The 25111-nt window shown below is 44.8% G+C and overlaps 1 protein-coding gene and 1 long non-coding RNA gene across 8 annotated transcripts in view; one reads left to right on the plus strand and one right to left on the minus strand.

The window, feature by feature from the left end:
- efcab11 (EF-hand calcium binding domain 11) overlaps window positions 1-25111 on the minus strand; it is a 90635-nt gene that overhangs the window by 38826 nt on the left and 26698 nt on the right. For all 7 annotated transcript variants that reach the window (XM_071365167.1, XM_071365165.1, XM_071365171.1 and 4 more), the window contains one exon: window positions 11609-11699. In XM_071365167.1, the coding sequence (XP_071221268.1) occupies window positions 11609-11699 (91 nt within the window). The remainder of the gene's footprint in view (window positions 1-11608; window positions 11700-25111) is intronic.
- Window positions 1-25111, plus strand: part of LOC139553164 (uncharacterized) — a 65126-nt gene that overhangs the window by 14141 nt on the left and 25874 nt on the right. The window contains exon 3 of the long non-coding RNA XR_011670609.1: window positions 11606-11738. This is a non-coding gene — a long non-coding RNA (uncharacterized lncRNA). The remainder of the gene's footprint in view (window positions 1-11605; window positions 11739-25111) is intronic.

Here is a 25111-nt window from a genome sequence, read left to right on the forward strand (position 1 = left end):
GGCCTTTAAGGAACTACACTGGACTTTGTGCAAATTGGAAACCACATATCCTGAGGCCACATTTATTGTAGCTGGAGATTTTAACAAAGCAAATTTGAGGAAAACGCTACCGAAGTTCTACCAACACATGGACTGTAGTACTCGCGCTGCTAAAACACTCGACCACTGCTACTCCAACTTCCGGGATACCTACAAGGCCCTCCCCTGCTCTCCTTTCAGCAAATCTGACCAATACTCAATTTTGCTTCTCCCTTCCTATAGGCAGAAACTCAAACAGGAAGTACCTGTGCTAAGGACTATTTAACGCTGGTCTGAACAATTGGATCCACGCTTCAAGATCGTTTTTATCTGCCACCAGAGATTCTGGGTTCGAGCCCAGGCTCGGTCGCAGCCGGGCGCGACCGGGAGGTCCATGGGGCGACGCACAATTGGCCCAGCGTCGTCCGGGTTAGGGAGGGTTTGGCCGGCAGGGATATCCTTGTCTCATCGCGCACTATGTGGCAGGCCGGGCGCAGTGCACGCTGACCAGGTCGCCAGGTGTACGGTGTTTCCTCCGACACATTGGTGCGGCTGGCTTCAGGGTTGGATGTGCATTGTGTCAAGAAGCAGTGCGGCTAGGTTTGGTGGGTTTCCCAGGACGCATGGCTTTCGACCTTCGCCTCTCCCGAGTCCGTACGGGAGTTGCAGCGATGAGACAACTACTACCAATTGGATACCACGAAATTGGGGAGAAAAAAGGGGTAAAAAAATGTTTTTGAAAAAAAAATTTTTTTTTATCACACGGACTGGGATATGTTCCGGATAGTCTCTGAGAATAATATTGACGAATATACTGATACGGTGACTCAGTTTATCAGGTAGTGTATAGGAGATACTATACCCACTGTGACAATTAAAACCTTCCCAAACCAGAAACTGTGGATAGATGGCAGGATTCGTGCAAAACTGAAAGCAAAAACCACCACATTTAACCATAGCAAGATGACTGGGAATATGGCAGAATACAAACAGTGTAGTTATTCCCTCCGTAAGGCAATCATACAGACAAAAACGTCAGTATAGAGACAAAGTGGAGTCGCAAATCAACGGCTCAGACACAAGACGTTTGTGGCAGGGTCTACAGACAATCACGGACTACAAAAAGGAAAACCAGCCATGACGTCTTCCTTCCGGACAAGCTAAACACCTTTGCTTCAGCCATACTTGGCCCGCTACCAACGACTGTGGGCTCTCCTTCTCCGTGGCCAACATAAGACATTTAAGCGTGTTAACCCTCGCAAGGCTGCCGGCCCAGACGGCATCCCTAGCCGCGTCCTCACAGCATGGCTGGGGTGTTTATGGACAAATTCAATCTCTCCCTATCCCAGTCTGCTGTCCCCACATGCTTCAAGATGGCAGCCATTGTTCCTGTACCCAAGAAAGCAAAGGTAACTGAACTAAATGACTATCGCCCCGTAGCACTCACTTGTGCCATCATGAAGTGCTTTGAGGGAGTAGACATGGATCATATCACCTCTGCCTTACCTGTCACCCTAGACTCACTTCAATTTGCTTACCGCCCCAATAGTTACACAGATGATGCAATCGCCATCATACTGCACACTGCCCTATCCAATCTGGACAAGAGGAATACCTATGTAAAAATGCTGTTCATTGACTATAGCTCAGCAATCAACACCATAGTACCCTCCAAGCTCATCATTAAGCTGGAGGCCCTGGGTCTGAACCCCGCCCTGTGCAACTGGATCCTGGACTTCCTGACGGGCCACCCCCAGGTAGTGAAGGTAGGAAACAGCACCTCCACTTCGCTGATCCTCAACACTGGGGCCCCACAAGGGTGCGTGCTCAGCCCCCTCCAATACTCCCTGTTCACCCATGACTACGTGGCAACGCAGGAGGCTGAAGAAATGTGTCTTGGCACTTAAAACCCTCACAAACTTTTACAGGTGCACAATTGAGAGCATTCTGTATCACTGCCTGGTACGGCAACTGCTCCGCACGCAACCGCAGGGCTCTCCAGAGGGTGGTGAGGTCTGCCCAACACATCACCGGGGGCAAACTACCTGCACTCCATGACACCTACAGCACCCGACGTCACAGGAAGGCCCAAAAGATCATCAAGGACATCAACCACCCGAGCCACTGCCTGTTCATCCCGCTATCATCCAGAAGGCAAGGTCAGAACAGGTGCATCAAAACAGCTTCTATCTCAAGGCCATCAGACTGTTAAACACCAATCACTAGCACATTAGAGGCTGCTGCCTATATACATAGACTTGAAATCACTGGCCACTTTAATAAATGGAGCACTAGTCACTAATGTTTACATATTTTGCATTACTCAACATATACACACACTATCGTTCAAAAGTTTGGGGTCACTTAGAAATGCCCTTCTTTTGTCCATTAAAATAACATCAAATTGATCAGAAATACAGTGTAGACATTGTTAATGTTGTAAATGACAATTGTAGCTGGAAACAGCAGATTTTTTATGGAATATCTACATAGGCGTACAGAGGCCCATTATCAGCAACCATCACTCCTGTGTTCCAATGGCACGTTGTGTTAGCTAATCCAAGTTTATCATTTTAAAAGGCTAATTGATCATTAGAAACCCCATTTGCAATTATGTTAGCACAGCTGGAAACTGTTCTGATTTAAAGAAGCAATAAAACTGGCCTTCTTTAGACTAGTTGAGTATCTGGAGCATCAGCATTTGTGGGTTCGATTACAGGCTCAAAATGGCCAGAAACAAAGACCTTTGTTCTGAGACTCGTCAGTCTATTCTTGTTCTCGCCAGTCTATTCTTGTTCTGAGAAATTAATGCTATTCCATGCGAGAAACTGCCAAGAAACTGAAGGTCTCGTACAACGCTGTGTACTACTCCCTTCACAGAACAGCACAAACTGGTTCTAACCAGAATATAGAGAGTGGGAGGCCCCGGTGCACAACTGAGTAAGAGGACAAGTACATTAGAGTGTCTAGTTTGAGAAACAGAAGCCTCACAAGTCCTCAACTGGCAGCTTCATTAAATAGTACCCGCAAAACACCAGTCTCAACATCCACAGTGAAGAGGCGACTCCGGGATGCTGGCCTTCTAGGCAGAGTTCCTCTGTCCAGTGTCTGTGTTCTTTTGCCCATCTTAATCTTTTCTTTTCATTGGCCAGTCTGAGATATGGCTTTTCTTCCCCCAACTCTGCCTAGAAGGCCAGCCTCCAGGAGTCGCCTCTTCACTGTTGACGTTGAGACTGACAACGATGAGACAGGCTATAGGGAGGTCAGAGACCTGGCAGTGTGGTGCCAGGACAACAACCTCTCCCTCAACGTGATCAAGACAAAGGAGATGATTGTGGACTACAGGAAAAGGAGGGCCGAACACGCCACCATTCACAGCTTTACTTGGCTCATCGCGCTCTAGCGACTCCTTGTGGCGGGCCGGGTACCTGCAGGCTGACTTCAGGCGTTAGTTGAACAGTGTTGCCTCTCCTGAGCCTGTTGGGGATTTGCAGTAGAGGTCGACCGATTATGATTTTTCAACACCGATACCGATTAAAATCGGCCGATATATAATAATGATAATTCCAACAATACCGAATGAACACTTATTTTAACTTAATGTAATACATAAATAAAATCTATTTAGTCTCAAATAAATAATGAAACATGCTCAATTTGGTTTAAATAATGCAAAAACACAGTGTTGGAGAAGAAAGTAAAAGTGCAATATGTGCCATGTAAAAAAGCTAACATTTAAGTTCCTTGCTTAGAACATATGCAAGCTGGTGGTTCAATATTCCCACTTAAGAAGTTTTAGGTTTAAGTTATTAAAGGAATTATGACGCGTCGACTATTTCTCTCTATACCATTTGTATTTCATATACCTTTGACTATTGGATGTTCTTATAGGCACTTTAGTATTGCCAGCCTAATCTCAGGAGTTGATAGGCTTGAAGTCATAAAACAGCGCTGTGCTTCAAGCATTGCTAAGAGCTGCTGACAAACGCAGTAAAGTTTGAATGAATGCTTACAAGTCTGCTGCTGCCTACCACCGCTCAGGCAGATTGCTCTATCAAATATCAAATCATAGACTTAATTATAATATAATAAACACAGAAATAGAAGCCTTTGGTCATTCATTTGGTCAAATCCGAAAACGATCATTTGGAAAACAAAATGTTTATTCTTTCAGTGAAATACGGAACCGTTCCGTATTTTATCAAACGGGTGGCAACCATCAGTCTAAATATTGCTGTTACATTGCACAACCCTCAATGTTATGTCATAATTATGTAAAATTCTGGCAAATTAGTTCGCAACGAGCCAGGCAGCCCAAACTGTTGCATATACCTTGACTCTGCGTGAAATGAACGCACGAGATGTGATACAATTTCCCTAGTTAATATTGCCTGCTAACATGAATTTCTTTTAACTAAATATGCAGGTTTAAACAAATATACTTCTGTGTATTGATTTTAAGAAAGGCATTGATGTTTATGGTTCAGGTACATTCATGCAACGATTGTGCTTTTGTTAAGTCATCACCCTTTTGGAGAAGTAGGCTGTGATTCGATGATAAATGAACAGGCACTGCATTGATTATATGCAACGCAGGACAAGCTAGTTAACCTAGTTATATCATCAACCATGTGTAGTTAACTAGTGATTATGTGAAGATTGATTGTTTTTTATAAGATAAGTTTAAATGCTAGCTAGCAACTTACCTTGGCTCCTTGCTGCACTCGCGTAACAGGTGGTCAGCTTGCCACGCAGTTTCCTCGTGGAATGCAATGTACTCGGCCATAATCGGCCCTAATTAATCGGTCAACCTCTAATTTGCAGCGATTGGATCGCAATTGGATATAATGAAATTGGGGAGAAAATATGGGGTTGGTACAACAGAAGAAAATAAAATACAATGGTTTAAATGAGAGGAATAACCGGTGCCTCCAAGTGGCCACACACCTTTCCAAAGTGTGCACAGTTCCTAAGCAATTTCAATGCACTTTTATGACTCAAAGAAAAGTCTTCAACCGAGGTACTTTTTTTTAGCTCTCCTAGCTGTGCCGTTGAGGAACTACAGCAAGCACACTTGTTGTTTTGTTTGGAACACAACCCGGATCCCCAGCATCACACAATTACTGTCGTTGTTTACATAATCCAAAAACGGCCATTAGAAATCGCAATCCGGGTCATGTGGGCATGATTTGAAAGCTTGTTCTATTGCCAACATGACTAGCTAAGTTATAAAATACGATCTCAAAGTGTTAGCCTTTCACAAGGCAATTGATGGTCATTTTGGTGCGCATAGAAAGGAGTCGTGACTGCATCCCAGGTGTGTATGCCGCAGTGAATTTCCTTCAAACAAACAAACATTGGCTCATTCTGTTCAGAACAACCCAGTGTATGGTGACATGTCATCTTGTAACTGTAGATCAAACATAGTGATCCTAAACATTGACACTGTATATAATGGTATGATTTGGAGATGTGAAGTGGACATTTGGACTCACGTGTGTTTGGCTTGCTTGTACAACATCAAAGCTGTGTTTATTATAATCCTCAATGTCTTTTCTTTCTAAATACATCGAGCCATCTTACATTTATAGCATTTCCATCACTCAGACAACAAAAACATTTGCAAAAGTTGCCCAATTAGCGGGAGGGATGGGGGCAACTTCTTGTCAGGTGCGGTGCTCAAGTTCAGAACGGCTGTCATTGAGAACCCGTACAGCAGAGCCAGAGCTCTGACGCCATGTATAGCACGTTGCTGTACAGACGCTACGTTCCAATTGAAGAGCTTATTACTGCCCAAATCTGTCATGTTTAACCCGTATACGGTTACGAGTGTGAAGGGCGACCACAAGACTGATAGTTGCTGTGGAGACAGAGAGCGAGGAGCAACAAAGGAGAAGCAGAGGAAGAGCAACAAAAGAGGTAGAGAGAAAGATTGAGAGGGATGGGTGAGGAAAACAGAGAAGAAAAAAAGGGAAGGAAGGAGGGAGAGGTAAAAGAGAGAAAAAAATAAAGGAGGAAGGATAGAAAGAGAAATAACTAACAAAAGAGAGAGAAAGAAAGAGTCAAAGAGAGAAAGGAAAAGGGGGGAAAACAACTGCAGGTTCTGCTGAAGGTGCGATGGTAGGCACTGCGTTGCCACGTTGTCATGGAGACAGTAACCAGGCGAGCGGTTGCCGTGTTAATGGTGTGTGTGAGCAAGAGCTCGGCGGCACGCGGCCGTAAATCTGGAGCAAATAAAAAGGAGGCAGCAGGTGCACGCCGTAAATGTGTGTGTGTGTGTATTTACACGTGTGTGTGTTAGAGAACGTTTGTGTGCACAAACACACACACACACACACGCTTGTGTGGTGTTAATGGTGTGATTCTGTGATCCATTGTTCTGTGATTATGACAGAAAGGACATGGCAAGGGACTGAAAGGACAGAGAGAACACACACATCACATTGCTGCACACACACACTTAAAAACACACACCGCAACACATACGGACTGCTTTAGTTCTATTCCGAGGTGTATGAAGAACAAGCATGTTCTCGCTCTCCCTCCTTTGCTCCTTCCCTCAGGGCAAGTGTTATTATTTATCACTTTGGAGAGATAATCTGGACTAAACACAGCCCTGGGCACACAGATAAACTCTACGCACACGCACATGTACACAAACACACTTTAGCTTTTTTAAACTCCCCACTTTCACGCTAAATATGACTCTTTTCCCTTTCTCTTGCGCACTCCCCCTTTCCCTGCCAGGCCCCCTCCCTTCTCCTCTATTCATTCCCTTTGCTATCTGTCATGCTGTTTTAAAAAAGGTAGCCTAACTGAACACAGGGGAGGACAGAGGGAGAAGAGGAGGAGAAGGAGAGAGGGAGAAGAGGAGGAGAAGGAGATTGGGAAGGAGAGAGGGAGAAGAGGAGGAGAAGGAGAGAGGGAAGGAGAGAGGGAGAAGAGGAGGAGAAGGAGAGAGGGAAGGAGAGAGGGAGAAGAGGAGGAGAAGGAGAGAGGGAAGGAGAGAGGGAGAAGAGGAGGAGAAGGAGATTGGGAAGGAGAGAGGGAGAAGAGGAGGAGAAGGAGATTGGGAAGGAGAGAGGGAGAAGAGGAGGAGAAGGAGATTGGGAAGGAGAGAGGGAGAAGAGGAGGAGAAGGAGATTGGGAAGGAGAGAGGGAGAAGAGGAGGAGAAGGAGATTGGGAAGGAGAGAGGGAGAAGAGGAGGAGAAGGAGATTGGGAAGGAGAGAGGGAGAAGAGGAGGAGAAGGAGATTGGGAAGGAGAGAGGGAGAAGAGGAGGAGAAGGAGATTGGGAAGGAGAGAGGGAGAAGAGGAGGAGAAGGAGATAGGGAGGAGAGGAGGAGAAGGAGATTGGGAAGGAGAGAGGGAGGAGAGGAGGAGAAGGAGATTGGGAAGGAGAGAGGGAGAAGAGGAGGAGAAGGAGATTGGGAAGGAGAGAGGGAGAAGAGGAGGAGAAGGAGATTGGGAAGGAGAGAGGGAGAAGAGGAGGAGAAGGAGATTGGGAAGGAGAGAGGGAGAAGAGGAGGAGAAGGAGATTGGGAAGGAGAGAGGGAGAAGAGGAGGAGAAGGAGATTGGGAAGGAGAGAGGGAGAAGAGGAGGAGAAGGAGATTGGGAAGGAGAGAGGGAGAAGAGGAGGAGAAGGAGATTGGGAAGGAGAGAGGGAGAAGAGGAGGAGAAGGAGATTGGGAAGGAGAGAGGGAGAAGAGGAGGAGAAGGAGATTGGGAAGGAGAGAGGGAGAAGAGGAGGAGAAGGAGATTGGGAAGGAGAGAGGGAGAAGAGGAGGAGAAGGAGATTGGGAAGGAGAGAGGGAGAAGAGGAGGAGAAGGAGATTGGGAAGGAGAGAGGGAGAAGAGGAGGAGAAGGAGATTGGGAAGGAGAGAGGGAGAAGAGGAGGAGAAGGAGATTGGGAAGGAGAGTGGGAGAAGAGGAGGAGAGGAGAGAGGAAGAAGGGGACAAGGGATGAGAGTGGGAGGAGAGGAGGAGAGAGGGAGAAGGAGACCGGAGACGAAAGAGGGAGAAGGAGACCGGAGACGAAAGAGGGAGAAGGAGACCGGAGACGAAAGATGGAGAAGGAGACGAAAGAGGGAGAAGGAGACCGGAGACGAAAGAGGGAGAAGGAGACCGGAGACGAAAGAGGAAGAAGGCGACAAGGGATGAGAGAGGGAGGGGAGGAGAGGAGGAGAGAGGGAGAAGGAGACAGGGGGAGGCAGACACAGAATGAGCTCAGCATTGCCCTGGAATGAGCCCAGCATTGCCATCTATGTCTGCGTCCAAAATAGCACCCTATTCCTTATTAAGATTCCCATAGGGCTCTGGGCCTGGTTTCGCAATAGCGATGGAACTTAAGTTTACGAGTGTTTTAACGATGCATCGTTGCTATAAATGGCAGAACAACTCGCATGCGTTTCCCAAAACACCACACAAGGAGAACTTTCACTAAGTGCGTCGTTGGAGCAATAGCAGCGCTGCTCTCTGATCAGCTTTCTCCATCCACATCTTCAATACTGACATGTTAAAATCGCCACTTCTGATGACAGATCAGCTGCTAGATATATTATCCCTGATGGCTGCAAATATTGAGGTGGCTTATTCTAATGCTTACCATATAATAATGCACCATCGTAGATTTCGCACATATGATGTTACACAGTAGCCTACAATTACAAAATAGAACTCAATTATATGGACATTAAAATGATCTCAATATGATTTTAATATATAGGCCTAACCTATACTGCATTTGTCTTTTAATGCAGTCACCTCGATTTTAATTTGAAGCATATTTTTTATCCTTTGCATGTTTGTAACAATTGCAAAGACATTGGCAACTTTGTATTTGTAGTCAACTTTGTTCTGAAGTTATCGGCGGACACAGAGAGATTATGTTTAGCCGAGATCTCCTGTGTATTAAGTGATGCGGAAGGGCAAAAAATGATTTAACGACGCACTTAGCTGTTCGACGATTGGTCTGAGGCCGTCCGTAAACAACAAGCGTTTTCAAGTGCAACTTTAGTAACGATGGTTCGGGGAAACATCTCGGAAATTTAATTATGCTCCTACGAAGGTTCTTACAATGATACTTAGCCTCGATATGCTTTAGGGAAACCGGGCCCTGGTCAAAAGTAGTGCACTTTGTAGGGCAGGAGGTACTATTTGAGAAGGTCCGGTCACATACTGTAAATGTCCTAGGTGGCAAAGGTCCGGATGGATATTGTCATTTATCGGCATAGTAACAAACCCCCACCTCGCTACCCATGTAACCCCAAACTGTTCACACCCCTATTTTTGGCAGAGATACATTTTAGCAGTTTTAAATCCAATTTCCTGCAATTCTACACATTTTGCCATGATACGGTGATACGGGAAAAATCGGTGAATTTCTTCACAGCTAAATAAATACAAAGTATTTGACTGGACTGAGAACACCTGTGTGAACAACTAAACCCACCATTTGGGATACAGTGGCCATGTCGACCAACATTGATTTACAGTAAAAGAGAGCCTGATGGCATTCCCAACCCCTTTCCAAAACCATTTCCCATCCCAAAACCCTTTCTATCCCCTTCTTCCCATTTACATTCCCAACCCATGCCCAATCTCCTCCACACTGACTCGCAACACATGGGCCCCCAAGGCATGCGTCCTCAGCCCTTTGCTGTACTCCCTGTTCACCCACGACTGCGTGGCTAAGCATGACACCAGCTCCATCGTCAAGTTTTCTGGTGACACCATGGTTGTAGGCCTGATCACTAACAACGACGAGTCAGCCTACAGGGGAGAGGTACAGTGCCTTCAGAAAGTATTCACACCCCTTGACTTATTTCACATTTTGTTGTGTTACAGCCTGAATTCAAAATGAAAACGTGTTTTTGATGCGGCCACCACTATGCCTGAAAATATGGAGAGTGGTACTCAGTAATGTGTTGCATTGGATTTTTCCTAAACATAACACTTTGTATTCTGGAGAAAAGTGAATTGCTTTGCCAATTTTTTTTTACAGTATTACTTTAGTGCCTTGTTGCAAACGGGATGAATTTATTTATTTAATTTAAATTGCCAAGAAACTGAAGATCAGCCGTTTCCAGCTACAATAGTCATTTACAACATTAACAATGTCTACACTGTATTTCTGATCAATTTGATGATATTTTAAATGGACACATTTTTTTTTGTTTTTCTTTCAAAAACAAGGACATTTCTAAGTGACCCCAAACTTTTGAAAGGTAGTGTATGTGTGGGGTAAAGAGATAAGGTAGTCAAAAATCATGTTAAACACTATTACAGCACACAGAGTAAGTCCATGCAACTTATTATGTGACTTGTTAAGCACATTTTTGGGCTTGCCATAACAAAAGGGGTTGAATACTTATTGAGGAGACACTTCAGTTTTAAAATTATATATAATTCCACTTTCACATGACAGCATATTTTTGGGCTATGTAGGCTGTTGACAAAATATATAAATGTAATACATTTTAAATTCAGGCTTTAACAACTAAATGTGGAAAAAGTCAAGGGGTGAATACTTTCTGAAGCCACTGTAAACTGTCATTGTGGTGCCAGGACAACAACCTCTCCCTCAACTTCTGCAAAAACAAAGGAGTTGATTGTTGACTTCAGGAAGCAGAGGAGAGGACACGCCCCGATCCACATCGACGGGACTGCAGTGGAGAGAGTCCGCAGTCAAGTTCCTCAAAGTACCGTATCACTAAGAACTTGATATGGACCGACACCACCACCACTCTTGTCAAGAGGACGCAACAGCACCTCTACTTCCTAAAGCAGCTGAAGAAAATCGACACGCCTCCTCTCCAAATACTACCACTGCACCATCTAGAGCGTCCTGCCTGGCTGCTCCACTGCCTGGTATGGGACCTGCTCCGCCCACGACCGCAAGGCCCTCCAGCGAGTTGTGAAGACAGCCCAGTGCATCACTTGGGCCGTGCTCCCACCCATTCAGGACATCTACTCAAAACTGTGCCTGAGGAAGTCCCGCAGCATCATCAAGGATCCTACATACCCCAGCCACAGACTGTTCACTCCCTTACCGTCGGACAGAAAGTATCGGACCCACAGGCTCAGAAATATTTTCTATCCACAAGCCATCAGACTGCTGAACACTGACCACCTGCACTGACTCTCCGTACCTTAGCATACATGCACTCACTCAGGCACCCACATATAGTACGTTCATGCCACACACACACACATTACAACTTTTGCTACTAGAATTTTATTTATTTCTAAATACTGCACAATTTAAAGACTTATCCTCCAATCCCCCCGTCCCCGACACACATGCAAATATTGCACTATAAATTGCTGAGTGCCTTCCTGTATTTACACTAAATGTTTTATTCTACTCTACCGCGCCATTTACTTTTTATTCTTTTACTTGATTATTTCTTACTGCATTATTGAGCGGAAACCTTCAAGCTCTTCGTTGGACGTTGTATACCATGTGTATGCTGTATATACGACTAATGAAACGTGAAACTTAAACCCATTCCTAACTCCTTCCCAACCCTTCCCTTCTTCCCATTTCCATCCACTTTCCCAACCAATTTCCATCCCATCCCCAGTACCTGAAGGCCTCCAGGACAGTCCTCTCAGGCAGACGAGGAGCCACTCTACTGAAGGCTGCTCTAAAGTCCTCCAGCTTCAGGAAACCACGACCTGCAGGGAAGAGAAAACACAGGAGTAAACACACATACTGTACGTACGCACAGGCATGCATGTGCACACATACGCATGGACACACACACACACACACAAAGTGGTAGTGCGAGGGCGAGAGAGAGAAAGAGAGCTGAGTTGGCTGTGGAACAGAGACATCCTGTCTGTCTGAGATAGAGCTACAGTGCCTTCAGAAGGTATTCATACACCTGAACTTATTACACATTTTGTTGTGTTACAGCCTAAATTCAAAATGGATTAAATAGATTTGTTTTAATGACAAAGTGAAAAATAGTTTAGAGTTTTCGGCAAATGTATTGAAAATGAAATACAGAAATATCTCATTTGCATAAGTATTCACACCCCTGAGTCAATACTTTGTAGAATAACCTTTGGCAGCAATTACAACTGTTAGTCTTTCTGGGTAAGTATTTAAGAGCTTTCCACAATTGGATTGTGCAACTTTTGCCCATTATTCTTTTCAAAATTCTTCAAGCTCTGTCAAATTGGTTGTTGATCATTGCTAGACAACCTAACACATTTTGTATTTAGGACAAAAAGTTAATTGCTTGCCACATTTTTTTTGCAGTATTACTTTTTACTTTTGTTGCAAACAGGATTCATGTTTTTGGAGTATTTTAACAAAAGTTCTGAACCTTTCTATTCTCATAGTTTCTACAGATTGCAAAGTAAAGATACATTTTTGATAATTGTATTATTGATCGATTGACTATGACTTTCCAAATCACCCAGCAGTGCTATTGTCACACCAACCTTCGCTTTGGCTCCCCCCCCTGTCCAGCTCAGGCGTTCGGCGTCGCCGGCCTTCTCGCGGTTGCTGAACCTGCAGCTAGCAAACGCCCTTCACTCATCTTGTCTCGGACTTGTCTCGTCAACATTACACACACACCTGATTCCAATCCCCACTCTATCACTGTATATATACTCCCTCTGTCATTTGCTTTGTCAGTCATTGTAAATGTTGCTTGTTTTGCTGAGAGGAATCTCTCTATTTACTGAGTACTTTTTAATTTTTGCACTTTGGGTTTCGTCCCGCTTTTTTGTATTTTTATATATGAGTGCTTTAATAAATTCAGTAGTTCTAAACCTGCGAATGCCTGCTGCCTACTCCTCTCAACACTTGTGACAGCTATTTGCAGAGCTCCATGTAAATGTTGCAATTATTCAGCCATTCCTGAACCTGCGACCAAAAACAAACAACATATGGACAGTACCAAAACAAATGATCTAATGATTCTGTCTCTTCGCAGCAAAATCTGCACAGCTGGGATGGTTGTATCCCCCAAATACTGTATGTAAAATTCTTTGGTTGCAAGAATTTTGTAAAATAATTCAAACTGAAAACCTTAAAGTTTTGAATGTGCCAAGGAATCGGTACATTGAAAATCTCTTCCCAACTATTTTGCAATCTGTATGGCACAGCTGTCCATTTTTTGGTCCTTAAATGAAACTGGTATCGTTTTTTATTTTTTACAATTTTCCTTAACCAATTTTGGTCTTTAATGCAGGGCCGACAGACAAGTTCCTTACTTTCTCCCCCTTCCACTTGCCTTTTCCATTTTTGCGTTTTTATTTTTTATTTATTTAACTAGGCAAGTCAGTTAAGAACAAATTCTTAATTACAATGACGGCCTACCGGGAACAGTGGTTGACTTGCCTTGTTCAGGGGCAGAACGACAGATTTTTTACCTTGTCAGCTTGGGGATTCGATCCAGAAACCTTTCAGTTACTGGCCCAATGCTCTAACCACTAGGCTACCTGCTGCCCCATTTTTGTGGTAATGCTGCAATTAGTTGATTGTAATTTTGGATAGAGCAGACATTTTCATATTTTTTGTTAGCTACATATGTGACATAACTTCACCAGTCCTATTTATGATATAATTTACAGGCAGCTTCATTAAATAGTACCCACAAAACACCAGTCTCAACGTCAACAGTGAAGAGGCGACTCCGGGATGCTGGCATTCTAGGCAGATTTCCAGTGTGTGTTCTTTTTATTTTATATCTGCCAGTCTGAGATATGGCTTTTTCTTTGCAACTCTGCCTAGAAGGCCAGCATCCCGGAGTCGCCTCTTCACTGTTGACGTTGAGACTGGTGTTTTCTGGGTACTATTTAATGAAGCTGCCAGTTGAGGACTTGTAAGGCATCTGTTTCTCAAACTAAACACTAATGTACTTGTCCTCTTGCTCAGATGTGCACCTGGGCCTCCCACTCCTCTTTCTATTCTGGTTAGAACCAGTTTGCGCTGTTATGTGAAGGGAGTACACAGCGTTGTACGAGATGTTCAGTTTCTTGGCAATTTCTCGCATGGAATAGCCTTCATTTCACAGAACAAGAATAGACTGACGAGTCTCAGAACAAAGGTTTTTGTTTCTGGCAATTTTGAGCCTGTAATCGAACCCACAAATTCTGATGCTCCAGATTTTTTATTTAACCAGGTAGGCCAGTTGAGAACAAGTTCTCATTTACAACTGCGACCTGGCCAAGATAAAGCAAAGCAGTGCGACAACAACAACACAGAGTTACACATGAACAAATGTACAGGCAATAACACAAAATAAAAATAGATTTTTCTATGTTCAGTGTATGCAAATATAGAAGAGTAGGGAGGTAGGCAATAAATAGGCCCGCGAGGTGAAAGTAATTACAATTTAGCATTAACACTGGAGTGATAGATGTGCAGATGATGATGTGCAAGTAGAGATACTGGGGTGCAAAAGAGCAAGAGGGTAAGTAATAATATGGGGATGAGGTAGTCGGTTGTGCTATTTACAGATTGGCTGTGTACAGGTACAGTGATTGGTAAGCTGCTCTGACAGCTGATGCGTGAAGTTAGAGAGGGAGATATGAGTCTCCAGCTTCAGTGATTTTTGCAATTCGTTCCAGTCATTGGCAGCAGAGAACTGGAAGGAAAGGCGGCCAAAGAGAAGTTGGCTTTGGGGATGAGCAGTGCAATATACCTGCAGGAGCCCGTGCTACGGGTGGGTGTTGCTATGGTGACCAGTGAGCTGAGATAAGGCGGGGCTTTACCGAGCAAAGACTTATAGATGACCTGGAGCCAGTGGGTTTGGCGATGGATATGTAGTGAGTTCCAGCCAACGAGAGCATACAGGGCGCAGTGGTGGGTAGTATATGGTGCTTTGGTGATAATGGATGGCACTGTGATACTCTACTCAGCAAACTGGATGTAGTCTGTTGGGGGCGATTATGTAAATGACATCGCCAAAGTCAAGGATCGGTAGGATTGTCAGTTTTACGAGGGTATGTTTGGCAGCACGAGTGAAGGAGGCTTTGTTGCGAAATAGGAAGTCGATTCTAGATTTAATTTTGGATTGGAGATGCTTAATGTGAGTCTGGAAGGAGAGTTTACAGTCTAACCTAGCTATTTGTATTTGCCCACATATTCTAGGTCAGAACCGTCCAGAGTAGTGATGCTAGTCGAGCCGGAGGGTACGTGCAGCAAATCAGTTGAAGAGCATGCACTTAGTTTTACTAGCATTTAAAAGCAGTTGGAGGCCACGGAAGGAGTGTTGTATGGCGTTGAAGCTCGTCTGGAGGTTTGTTAGCACAGTGTCCAGAGAAGGGCCAGATGTATACAGAATGGTGTCGTGTGCGTAGAGGTGGATCAGAGAATCACCAGCAGCAAGAGTGACATCATTGATATCTACAGAGAAAAAAGTCGGCCCGAGAATTGAACCCTGTGGCACCCCCATAGAGACTGCCAGAGGTCCAGACAACAGGCCCTCCGATTTGACACACTGACCTCTGAGAAGTAGTTGGTGAACCAGGCGAGGCAGTCATTTGAGAAGCCAAGGCTATTGAGTCTGCCGATAAGAATGCGGTAATTGACAGTTGAAAGCCTTGGCCAGGTCGATGAAGACAGCTGCAAAGTACTGTCTTTTATCGATGGCGGTTATGATATCGTTTAGGACCTTGAGCATGGCTGAGGTGCACCCATGACCAGCTCGGAAACCAGATTGCATAGTGGAGAAGGTACAGTGGGATTCAAAATGGTCGGTGATCTGTTTATTAACTTGGCTTTCAAAGATTTTAGAAAGGCAGGGAAGGATGGATATAGGTCTATAACAGTTTGGGTCTAGAGTGTCTCCCCCTTTGAAGAGGGGGATGACCACGGCAGCCTTCCAATCTTTGGGGATCTCAGATTATACGAAAGAGAGGTTGAATAGGCTAGTAATACAGGTTGCAACAATTTCAGCAGATAATTTTAGAAAGAGAGGGTCCAGATTGTCTAGCCCAGCTGATTTGTAGGGATCCAGATGTTGCAGTTCTTTCAGAACATCAGCTGGATTTGGGTGAAGGAGAAGCAGGATTTGGGCAAGTTGCTGCAGGGGGCGCTGAGATGTTGGCTGGGCTAGGGGTAGCCAGGTGGAAAGTATTGCGAGCCTTGGAAGAATGCTTATTGAAATGATCGATTATCGTAGATTTATCGGTGGTGACAGTGTTTCCTATCCTCAGTGCAGTGGGCAGTTGGGAGGAGGTGCTCTTATTCTCCATGGACTTTACAGTGTCCCAAAACTTTTTGGAATTAGTGCTACAGGAAGCAAATTTCTGTTTGAAAAAGCTAGCCTTAGCTTTCTTAACAGACTGTGTATATTGGTTCCTGACTTCCCTGAAAAGTTTAATATCGCGGGGGCTATTCGATGCTATTGCAGAACGCCACAGGATGTTTTTGTGCTGGTCAAGGGCAGTCAAGTCTGGGGTGAACCAAGGGCTATATCTGTTCTTAGTTCTGCATTTTTTGAATGGGACATGCTTATTTAAAAAATGGAGAGGAAAGCACATTTGAACAGCAACCAGGCATCTTCTACTGACGGGATGAGGTCAATATCCTTCCAGGATACCCGGGCCAGGTCGATTAGAAAGGCCTGCTCGCTGAAGTGTTATAGGGAGTGTTTGACAGTGATGAGGGGTGGTCGTTTAACTGCGGACCCATAACGCATGCAGGCAATGAGGCAGTGATCGCTGAGATCCTGGTTGAAGACAGCAGAGGTGTATTTAGAGGGCAAGTTGGTTAGGATGATATCAGGTTGTACCTGGTAGGTTCCTTGATCATTTGTGTGAGATTGAGGGCATCTATTTTAGATTGTAGGACGGCCGGGGTGTTAAGCATGTCCCAGTTTAGGTCACCTAACAGTACGAACTCTGAAGATAGATGGGGGGCGACCAATTCACATATGGTGTCCAGGGCACAGCTGGGGGCTGACGGGGGTCTATAACAAGCGGCAGCAGTGAGAGACTTGTTTCTGGAAAGGTGTATTTTTAAAAGTAAAAGCTAGAATTGTTTGGGCATAGACCTGGATAGTATGACAGAACTCTGCAGGCTAACTCCGCCCCCTTTTGCAGTTCTATCTTGTCGGAAAATGTTATAGTTAGGGATGGAAATTTCATGATTTTTGGTGGCCTTCCTAAGCCAGGATTCAGACACGGCTAGGACATCCGGATTGGCGGAGTGTGCTAAAGCAGTGAATAAAACACACTTAGTGAGGAGGCTTCTAATGTTAACATGAATGAAACCAATGCTTTTACAGTTACAAAAGTCAACAAATGAGAGCGCCTGGGGAATGGGAGTGATGCTGGGGGCTGCAGGGCCTGGGTTAACCTCTACATCACGAGAGGAACAGAGGAGGAGTAGGATAAGAGTACGGCTAAAGGCTAAATGAACTGGCCGTCTAGTGCGTTCGAAACAGAGAGTAAAAGGAGCAGGATTCTGGGCGCGGAAGAATAGATTCAAGGTATATTGTACAGACAAGGGTAGGATGTGAGTACAGTGGAGGTAAGCCTAGGCATTGAGTGACGATGAGAGGTTGTCTCTAAAGGCACTATTTAAGCCAGGTGTGGTCACCGCATGTGTGGGGGGTGGAACATAAGGGCTAGCTAAGGCATATTGAGCAGGGCTGGAGGCGCTACAGTGAAATAAGACAACAATTACTAACCAAAACAGCAATAGACAAGGCATATTGACATTAGGGAGAGGCATGTGTAGCCGAGTGATCATAGGGTCCGGTGAGTAGCTAGGCAAGCTGGAGGCACAGCGATTCAGACAGCTAGCAGAAACCCCCTCGGACGGTTACGTCGGCAGACCAGACCAGACCATGAATCGGCGGGGCTCCGTGTTGGCAGCAAAGGGTCCAGGCCAATTGGCAAAAATGGTAATTGAAGCCCAGGAATTATCTGATGGATTTCTTCGGCTACGCGGGAGATGGGCCTAGCTCCAGGCTAATTGGTGCTTGCTTTGGGACAGAAACCCCTTCGGATGGTTACGTTGGTAGACCAGTCGTGATGGATCGGCGGAGCTCCGTGTCGGCAGCAAAGGGGCCAGGTCAATTGGCAAAAGAGGTAATTGAAGCCCAGGAATTGCTTGACGGATTTCTCCAGCTAGCCGGGAGATGGATACTCAACTCGTCTGAAGAAGGCCAGTTTTATTGCGTCTTAAAATCTGCACAACCGTTTTCAGCTGTGCTAACATAATTGCAAAAGGGTTCTCTAATGATCAATTAGCCTTTTAAATTATAAACTTGGATTAGCTGGAATCGTTTACTATTTTTAGGGCCTTCTTCTGCCACTGCCTGGTATAGAGGTCCTGGGTGACAGGGAGCTCATACACACTACCCTCTGTAGCCGAACGGATGCCGAACGCAAGCGATGATGCAGCCAGTCAAGATGCTATCAATGGTGCAGCTGTATAATTTTGCGGATCTGAGGGACAATCTTTTCAGCCTCCTGAGGGGAAAGAGGCATTGTCGTGCCCTCTTCATGACTGTGTTGGTGTGTTAGGACTAGGGATGCACCGATATGACATTTTTGGCCGATACCGATATCCAAGATTTTCCTTGCCAACAAAATCTTATACCGATATTTAAAAACTTTAGCGACCTTTTAAGCATTCTAGTACAGTTAAATAGTTGAAACACACACACTGACCAAACAGTTTTTTTGTAGCCAATTACATTTGTCCCCATTACCAGTAAAACATCATCAAAACCTAGTTCTTTCACTTACAGCTGTGCTGTTTCATTATTAATTTGTTCAGTCATTTCATTCTCAACCAGGATTTCATCATACATGTCAAGCAGTGAAGTTTCAGCTCTGTCTGTCCATGGGTCCTCTTCCTCGGTGTGGCTGTTTCCATCTGGTCCAGCTGTGTCTAACATTTCAAAAAATCCTGTTTCTTGTCTGCATCGAAGTAGCGGTCCTTGTACCTAGCATCGAGCATGGTGGCGACACAGTAAAGGGGCTCAGAAAGAATGCCACCGAATGGCTTATTCACAGCCTCTAGTAGAGTACTTTTGCAAGTTTTAACCCGACGGTCTGTGTCAGAAGTTTTGTTGAGCAGGCGTTTCAATGCCATGACAGAGGGTTTAACGTCTGCTGCAGACGCAGTTGATGAGCTTATTTCTGAGTCAGTTGTTCGAATGGAGCTAGGATTGTGTTCATGTTTCCAAGTTTCAAACATGTTGTCAAAATCCATTGAAATGGCAGCAGCGGTATGAGAACCAGCAAATTCCTGAGCATGCAATACGGCTTTCCTCAGCACGAAATCCTTATCGACCACTGTGCTGTCAGACTCAACATGCTCATGGGGCTGACATCGCTGGTCCAAATGTCAGTCGTGAAACTAATAGCAGTGATGCCCATAGCAAGTAGCTCATGGATGTGCGTTTCAACAATACTGTGTAACTCCGGTAGGGGAAACATCTGAAAAATAGTGCCTACTTGGTAGTGTGTACCGGGGCTCAAGGTGATCGATCAGTCGGCAAAAGCCAACATCATCCACAACAGAGAACGGTTGATTGTCTAGGGCAATGAATTCCATCATCTTGGCGTTGATAGATTTCGCCTTTCAGTTGTCTCGCTGAAATTGTCTTACTCTTTCAAATGACTGCTCGACTTGAACTTGTTGGAAGTGTGCGCTTAGTTTATTTAGTCGTTGAACGTGGGGGTGATGCACTTTCAAATAAGTAATTAGGATTTAACCTTCTCCCCTCCTCGGTAAATAATAGCAGCACAAACGTTGCATATGGCCTTTTATCTTCCTTTGAAACCTCAAGATAGATCCACACAGCAGACATTGTAGGCTAGGTTAGGAATGCTGTGTTGCACATGTAGCGCTGCATTTGTCCTGGAGCCATTACGTCATCTACCTACATTATATAGGTATGCACGTCAGCTTAGACATCGGTTTTGCACATCGGCGTTAAACTAGACAGACATCGGGCCGATGCCGGATGTTGGCATTTTAGCTAATATCGTCCGATTCAGATATGCTTACCAATATATTGTGCATCCCTAGTTAGGACTATGATAGGACACTGAGGAACTTGAAGCTCTTGACCATCTCCACTACAGCCCCTTCGATGTGAATGGGGGTGTGCTCGGCCCTCTGTTTCGTGTAATCCACGACCAGCTCCTTTGAGGGAGAGGTTGTTGTCGTCTCTGACCTCAGCCTTATAGGCTGTCTCATCGACGCCGGTACTCAGGCCTACCACCGTCAGGTCGTCTGCAAACTTAATGATGTTGGAGTCGTGGGTGAACACGGAATACAGGAGGAGGCTAAGCATACGCTCCTGAGGGGCCCCTGTGATGAGGGTCAGTGTGGCGGATGTATTTTTTCCTACCCTCACCACCTAGGGGTGACCTGTCAGGAAGTCCAGTATCCAATTTAAGAGGGAGGTGTTTAATCCCACGGTCCTTAGTTTAGTGATGAGCTTTGTGGGAACTGTTGTGTTGAACACTGAGCTGTAGTCATTGAACAGCATTCTCACGTAGGTGTTCCTTTTGTCCAGGTGGGAAAAGGCAGTGTGGAGTGCAATAAGAAATTGTGTCATCTGTGGATATGTTGGGGCGGCATGCGAATTGAAGTGGGTCCGGGGTGTCTGGGATGATGACATTGATGTGAGCCATGACCCTCCTTTCAAAGCATTTTATGGCTATAGATATGAGTGCTACGGGACAAAAATCATTTAGACAGGTTGCCTTGGTGTTTTTGGGCACAGGGACTATGATAGTTTGCTTGAAACATGTAGATATTAGACTGGGTCAGGCAGAGGTTGAAAATGTCAGTGAAAACACCTGACAGTTGGTGCTCGGAGTGTGCGTCCTGGTAATCTGTCTGGCGCTGCGGCCTTGTGAATGTTAAGTTGTTTAAAAAGTTCTCACTCACACCGGCTACAGAGAGCGTGATCACACAATCGTCCGGAACAGCTGATGCTCTCATGCATGGTTCAGTGTTGTTGTTTGCCTCAAAGCGAGCATAGAAGGCATTTAGCTCATCTGGTAGGTTTGCGTCACTGGGCAGCTCGCAGCTGGGTTTCCCTTTGTAATCCGTGATAGTTTGCAAGCCCTGCCACATTCGACGAGCATCAGAGCTGGTGTAGTTGGATTTGATCTTAGGCCTGTATTGACACTTTGCCTGTTTTATGATTCGTCGGAGGGCATAGCGGGATTTCTTATAAGCGTCCAGATTTGTGTCCCGCTTCTTGAAAGCGGCAGCTCTACCCTTTAGATCAGTGTGGACGTTGCCTGTAATCCATGGCTTTTGGTTAGTACGTGCGGTCACAGCAAGAATGACGTCGTCAATGCACTTATTAATGAAGCCGGTGACTGATGTGGTAAACTACTCAATGCCATCGGATGAATCTCGGAACATATTCCAATCTGTGCTAGCGAAACAGTCCTGAAGCTTAGTGTCCGCTTCATCTGACTACTTCCATATTGAGCGCATCACTGGTACTTCCTGTTTGAGTTTTTGATTGTAAACTGGAATTAAGGGGATGGAGATATGGTCAGATTTGCCAAATGGAGGGTGAGGGTGAGCTTTGTATGCATCTCTGTGGTTAGGTTAGTATTGTGGAGTAACTACAATGTTGTTGATCCATCCTCAGTTTCCACCTATTACAGCCATTAAACTCTAACTGTTTTAACTTCTTTGGGGTAGGGGGCAGTATTTTCACATCCGGATGAAAAGCATGCCCAGAGTAAACGGCCTGCTACAAAGCTAGAATATGCATATTATTAGTGGATTTGGATAGCAAACAATCTGAAGTTTCTAAAACTGTTTGAATGATGTCTGTGAGTATAACAGAACTCATATGGCAGGCAAAAACCTGAGAAAAAATAGAACCAGGAAGTGGGAAATCTGAGGTTGGTGGATTTTCAACTCAGCTCCTATTGAAGATACAGTGGGATATTGGTAATGTTGCACTTCCTAAGGCTTTCACTAGATGTCAACAGTCTTTAGAACCTTGTCTGATGCTTCTACTGTGAAGTGGGGCCGAAGGAGAGGGGAATGAGTAAGGTCTATCATGACCTGAACATGCGCTGACCATGCGCGTTCACGTGAGAGCGAGCTCTGTTCCATCGCACTTCTGAAGACAAAGGAATACTCCGGTTGGAACATTTTTGAAGAATTATGTTAAAAACCACCTAAAGATTGATTCAATACTTCGTTTGTCATGTTTTTACGGACTGTAATATAACTTTTTTAACTTTTCGTCCGTACTTTCCACTGGACTTGCCCGCGCGTCGTGAGTTTGGAAAGTGTACTGAACGCTAGAACAACGAGGAATTTGGACATAAATGATGGACATTATCGAACAAAACAAACATTTATTGTGGAACTGGGATTCCTGGGAGTGCATTCTGATGAAGATCATCAAAGTGAATGTTTATAATGTTATTTTTGACTTCTGTTGACTGCATAATATGGTGGATATATTTGTGTCTTGATTGTGCTCTGAGCGCCGACTCAGATTATTGCATGGTTTGCTTTTTCCGTAAAGCTTTTTTGAAATCTTAAGGAGAAGTGAATCTAAAATTCCATGCATAACAGTTGTATCTTTTAGCAATGTTTATTATGAGTATTCCTGTAAATTGATGTGGCTCTCTGCAAAATCAAAGGATGTTTTGGAACTTCTGAACGTAAGGCGCCAATGTAAACTCAGATTTTTTGTCCTATGAGTGTCATCTGATGAAGATCATCAAAGGTTAGTGATTCATTTGATCTATATTTCTGCTTTTTGTAAATCCTCTCTTTGGCTGGAAAAATGTCTGTGTAATTCTGTGAATAGGCACTCACCTAACATAATGGTTTGGTTTGCTTTCGTCGTAAAGCCTTTTTGAAATCGGACACTGTGGCTGGATTTATAAGTGTATCTTTAAAATGGTGTAAAATACATGTATGTTTGAGGAATTTTAATTATGGGATTTCTGTTTTGAATTTGGCGCCCTGCAGTTTCACTGGCTGTTGAAGAGGTGGGACGCTACCGTCTCACGTACCCTAGAGAGGTTAAAGTCACCATTGGCCTCATGGTGAAATCTCTGAGCGGTTTCCTTCCTCTCCGGCAACTGAGTTTGTAGTGACTGGGTGTATTGATACACCATGCAAAGTGTAATGAATAACTTCACCATGCTCAAAGGGAATAGGTGCCCTTTTTTGTGAGGCAAGGGGTGTGAATACTTTCTGAAGGCATATAAAGTTATAATACTGAAGCACATACATACAAGATGAGTGGGTGTGTATATACAGTATGTGCTTCTACACCTGCATTGCTTGCTGTTTGGGGTTTTAGGCTGGGTTTCTGTACAGCACTTCGAGATATTAGCTGATGTACGAAGGGCTATATAAAATAAACTTGATTTGATTTTGATATAAAAAAGAAATGTCACTGTCAACTGTGTTTATTTTCAGCAAACTTAACATTTGTAAATATTTTCATGAACATAAGATTCAACATCTGAGACAAACTGAACAAGTTCCACAGACATTGAATAATGTGTCCCTGAACAAGGGGGGGGTCAAAATCAAAAGTAACAGTCAGTATCTGGTGTGTCCACCAGCTGCATGAAGTACTGCAGTGCATCTCCTCCTCATGGACTGCACCAGATTTGCCAGTTCTTGCTGTGAGATGTTACCCCACTCTTCCACCAAGGCACCTGCAAGTTCCCAGACATTTCTGGGGGGATGGCCCTAGCCCTCACCCTCCGATCCAACAGGTCCCAGACGTGCTCAATGGGATTGAGATCCAGGCTCTTCGCTGGCCATGGCAGAACACTGACATTCCTGTCTTGCAGGAAATCACGCACAGAACGAGCAGTATGGCTGGTGGCATTGTCATGCTGGAGGGTCATGTCAGGATGAGCCTGCAGGAAGGGTACCACATGAGGGAGGAGGATGTCTTTCCTGTTACACACAGCGTTGAGATTGCCTGCAATGACAACAAGCTCAGTCCGATGATGCTGTGACACACCGCGCCAGACCATGTCGGACCCTCCACCTCCAAATCGATCCCGCTCCAGAGTACAGGCCTCGGTGTAACGCTCATTCCTTTGCCGATAAACGCGAATCCGACCATCACCCCTGGTGAGACAAACCGCGACTCGTCAGTGAAGAGCACTTTTTGCCAGTCCTGTCTGGTCCAGCGACGGTGGGTTTGTGCCCATAGGCGACGTTGTTGCCGGTGATGTCTGGTGTGGACCTGCCTTACAACAGGCTTACAAGCCCTCAGTCCAGTCTCTCTCAGCCTATTGGGGACAGTCTGAGCACTGATGGAGGGATTGTGCGTTCCTGGTGTAACTCGGGCAGTTGTTGTTGCCATCCTGTACCTGTCCTGCAGGTGTGATGTTCGGATGTACAGATCCTGTGAAGGTGTTGTTACACTTGGTCTGCCACTGCGAGGACGATCAGCTGTCCGTCCTGGTTCCCTGTAGCCCTGTCTTATGCGTTTTACAGTAAGGACATTGCAATATATTGCCCTAGCCACATCTGCAGTCCTCATTCCTCCTTGCAGCATGCCTAAGGCTCGTTAACGCAGATGAGCAGGGACCCTGGGAATCTTTCTTTTGGTTTTTTCCCCCAGAGTCAGTAGAAAGGCCTCTTTAGTGTCCTAAGTTTTCATAACTGTGACCTTAATTGCCTACCGTCTGTAAGCTGTTAGTGTCTTAACGACCGTTCCACAGGTGCATGTTCATTAATTGTTTATGGTTCATTGAACAAGCATGGGAAACAGTGTTTAAACCCTTTACAATGAAGATCTGTGAAGTTATTTGGATTTTTAAAAATTATCTTTGAAAGACAGGGTCCTGAAACGTTTCTTTTTTTGCTGAGTTTATGTGTGAACACACTATTATTCCAGACCCCAATTATTATCAAGCTGTTGTCAAAAGAGCCAATTAACTATTAATGCAGTCGAGCAGTATGCCATGAATCACACACACAGGTGTGCAGTGCGCGCGCACACACACACACACACACAGGTGTGCAGTGCGTACAAACAAACAGTGTCTAGCATCACACCATAAAACATGCTTTGAGGATGCAGTTTCAGGCAGCCATTAAAGAAACCAGCCGTGTCACACACAAAGGTCCTCGT

This window comes from Salvelinus alpinus, chromosome 25, assembly GCF_045679555.1.
Source record: "Salvelinus alpinus chromosome 25, SLU_Salpinus.1, whole genome shotgun sequence".
Classification (NCBI taxonomy): Eukaryota; Metazoa; Chordata; class Actinopteri; order Salmoniformes; family Salmonidae; genus Salvelinus; species Salvelinus alpinus.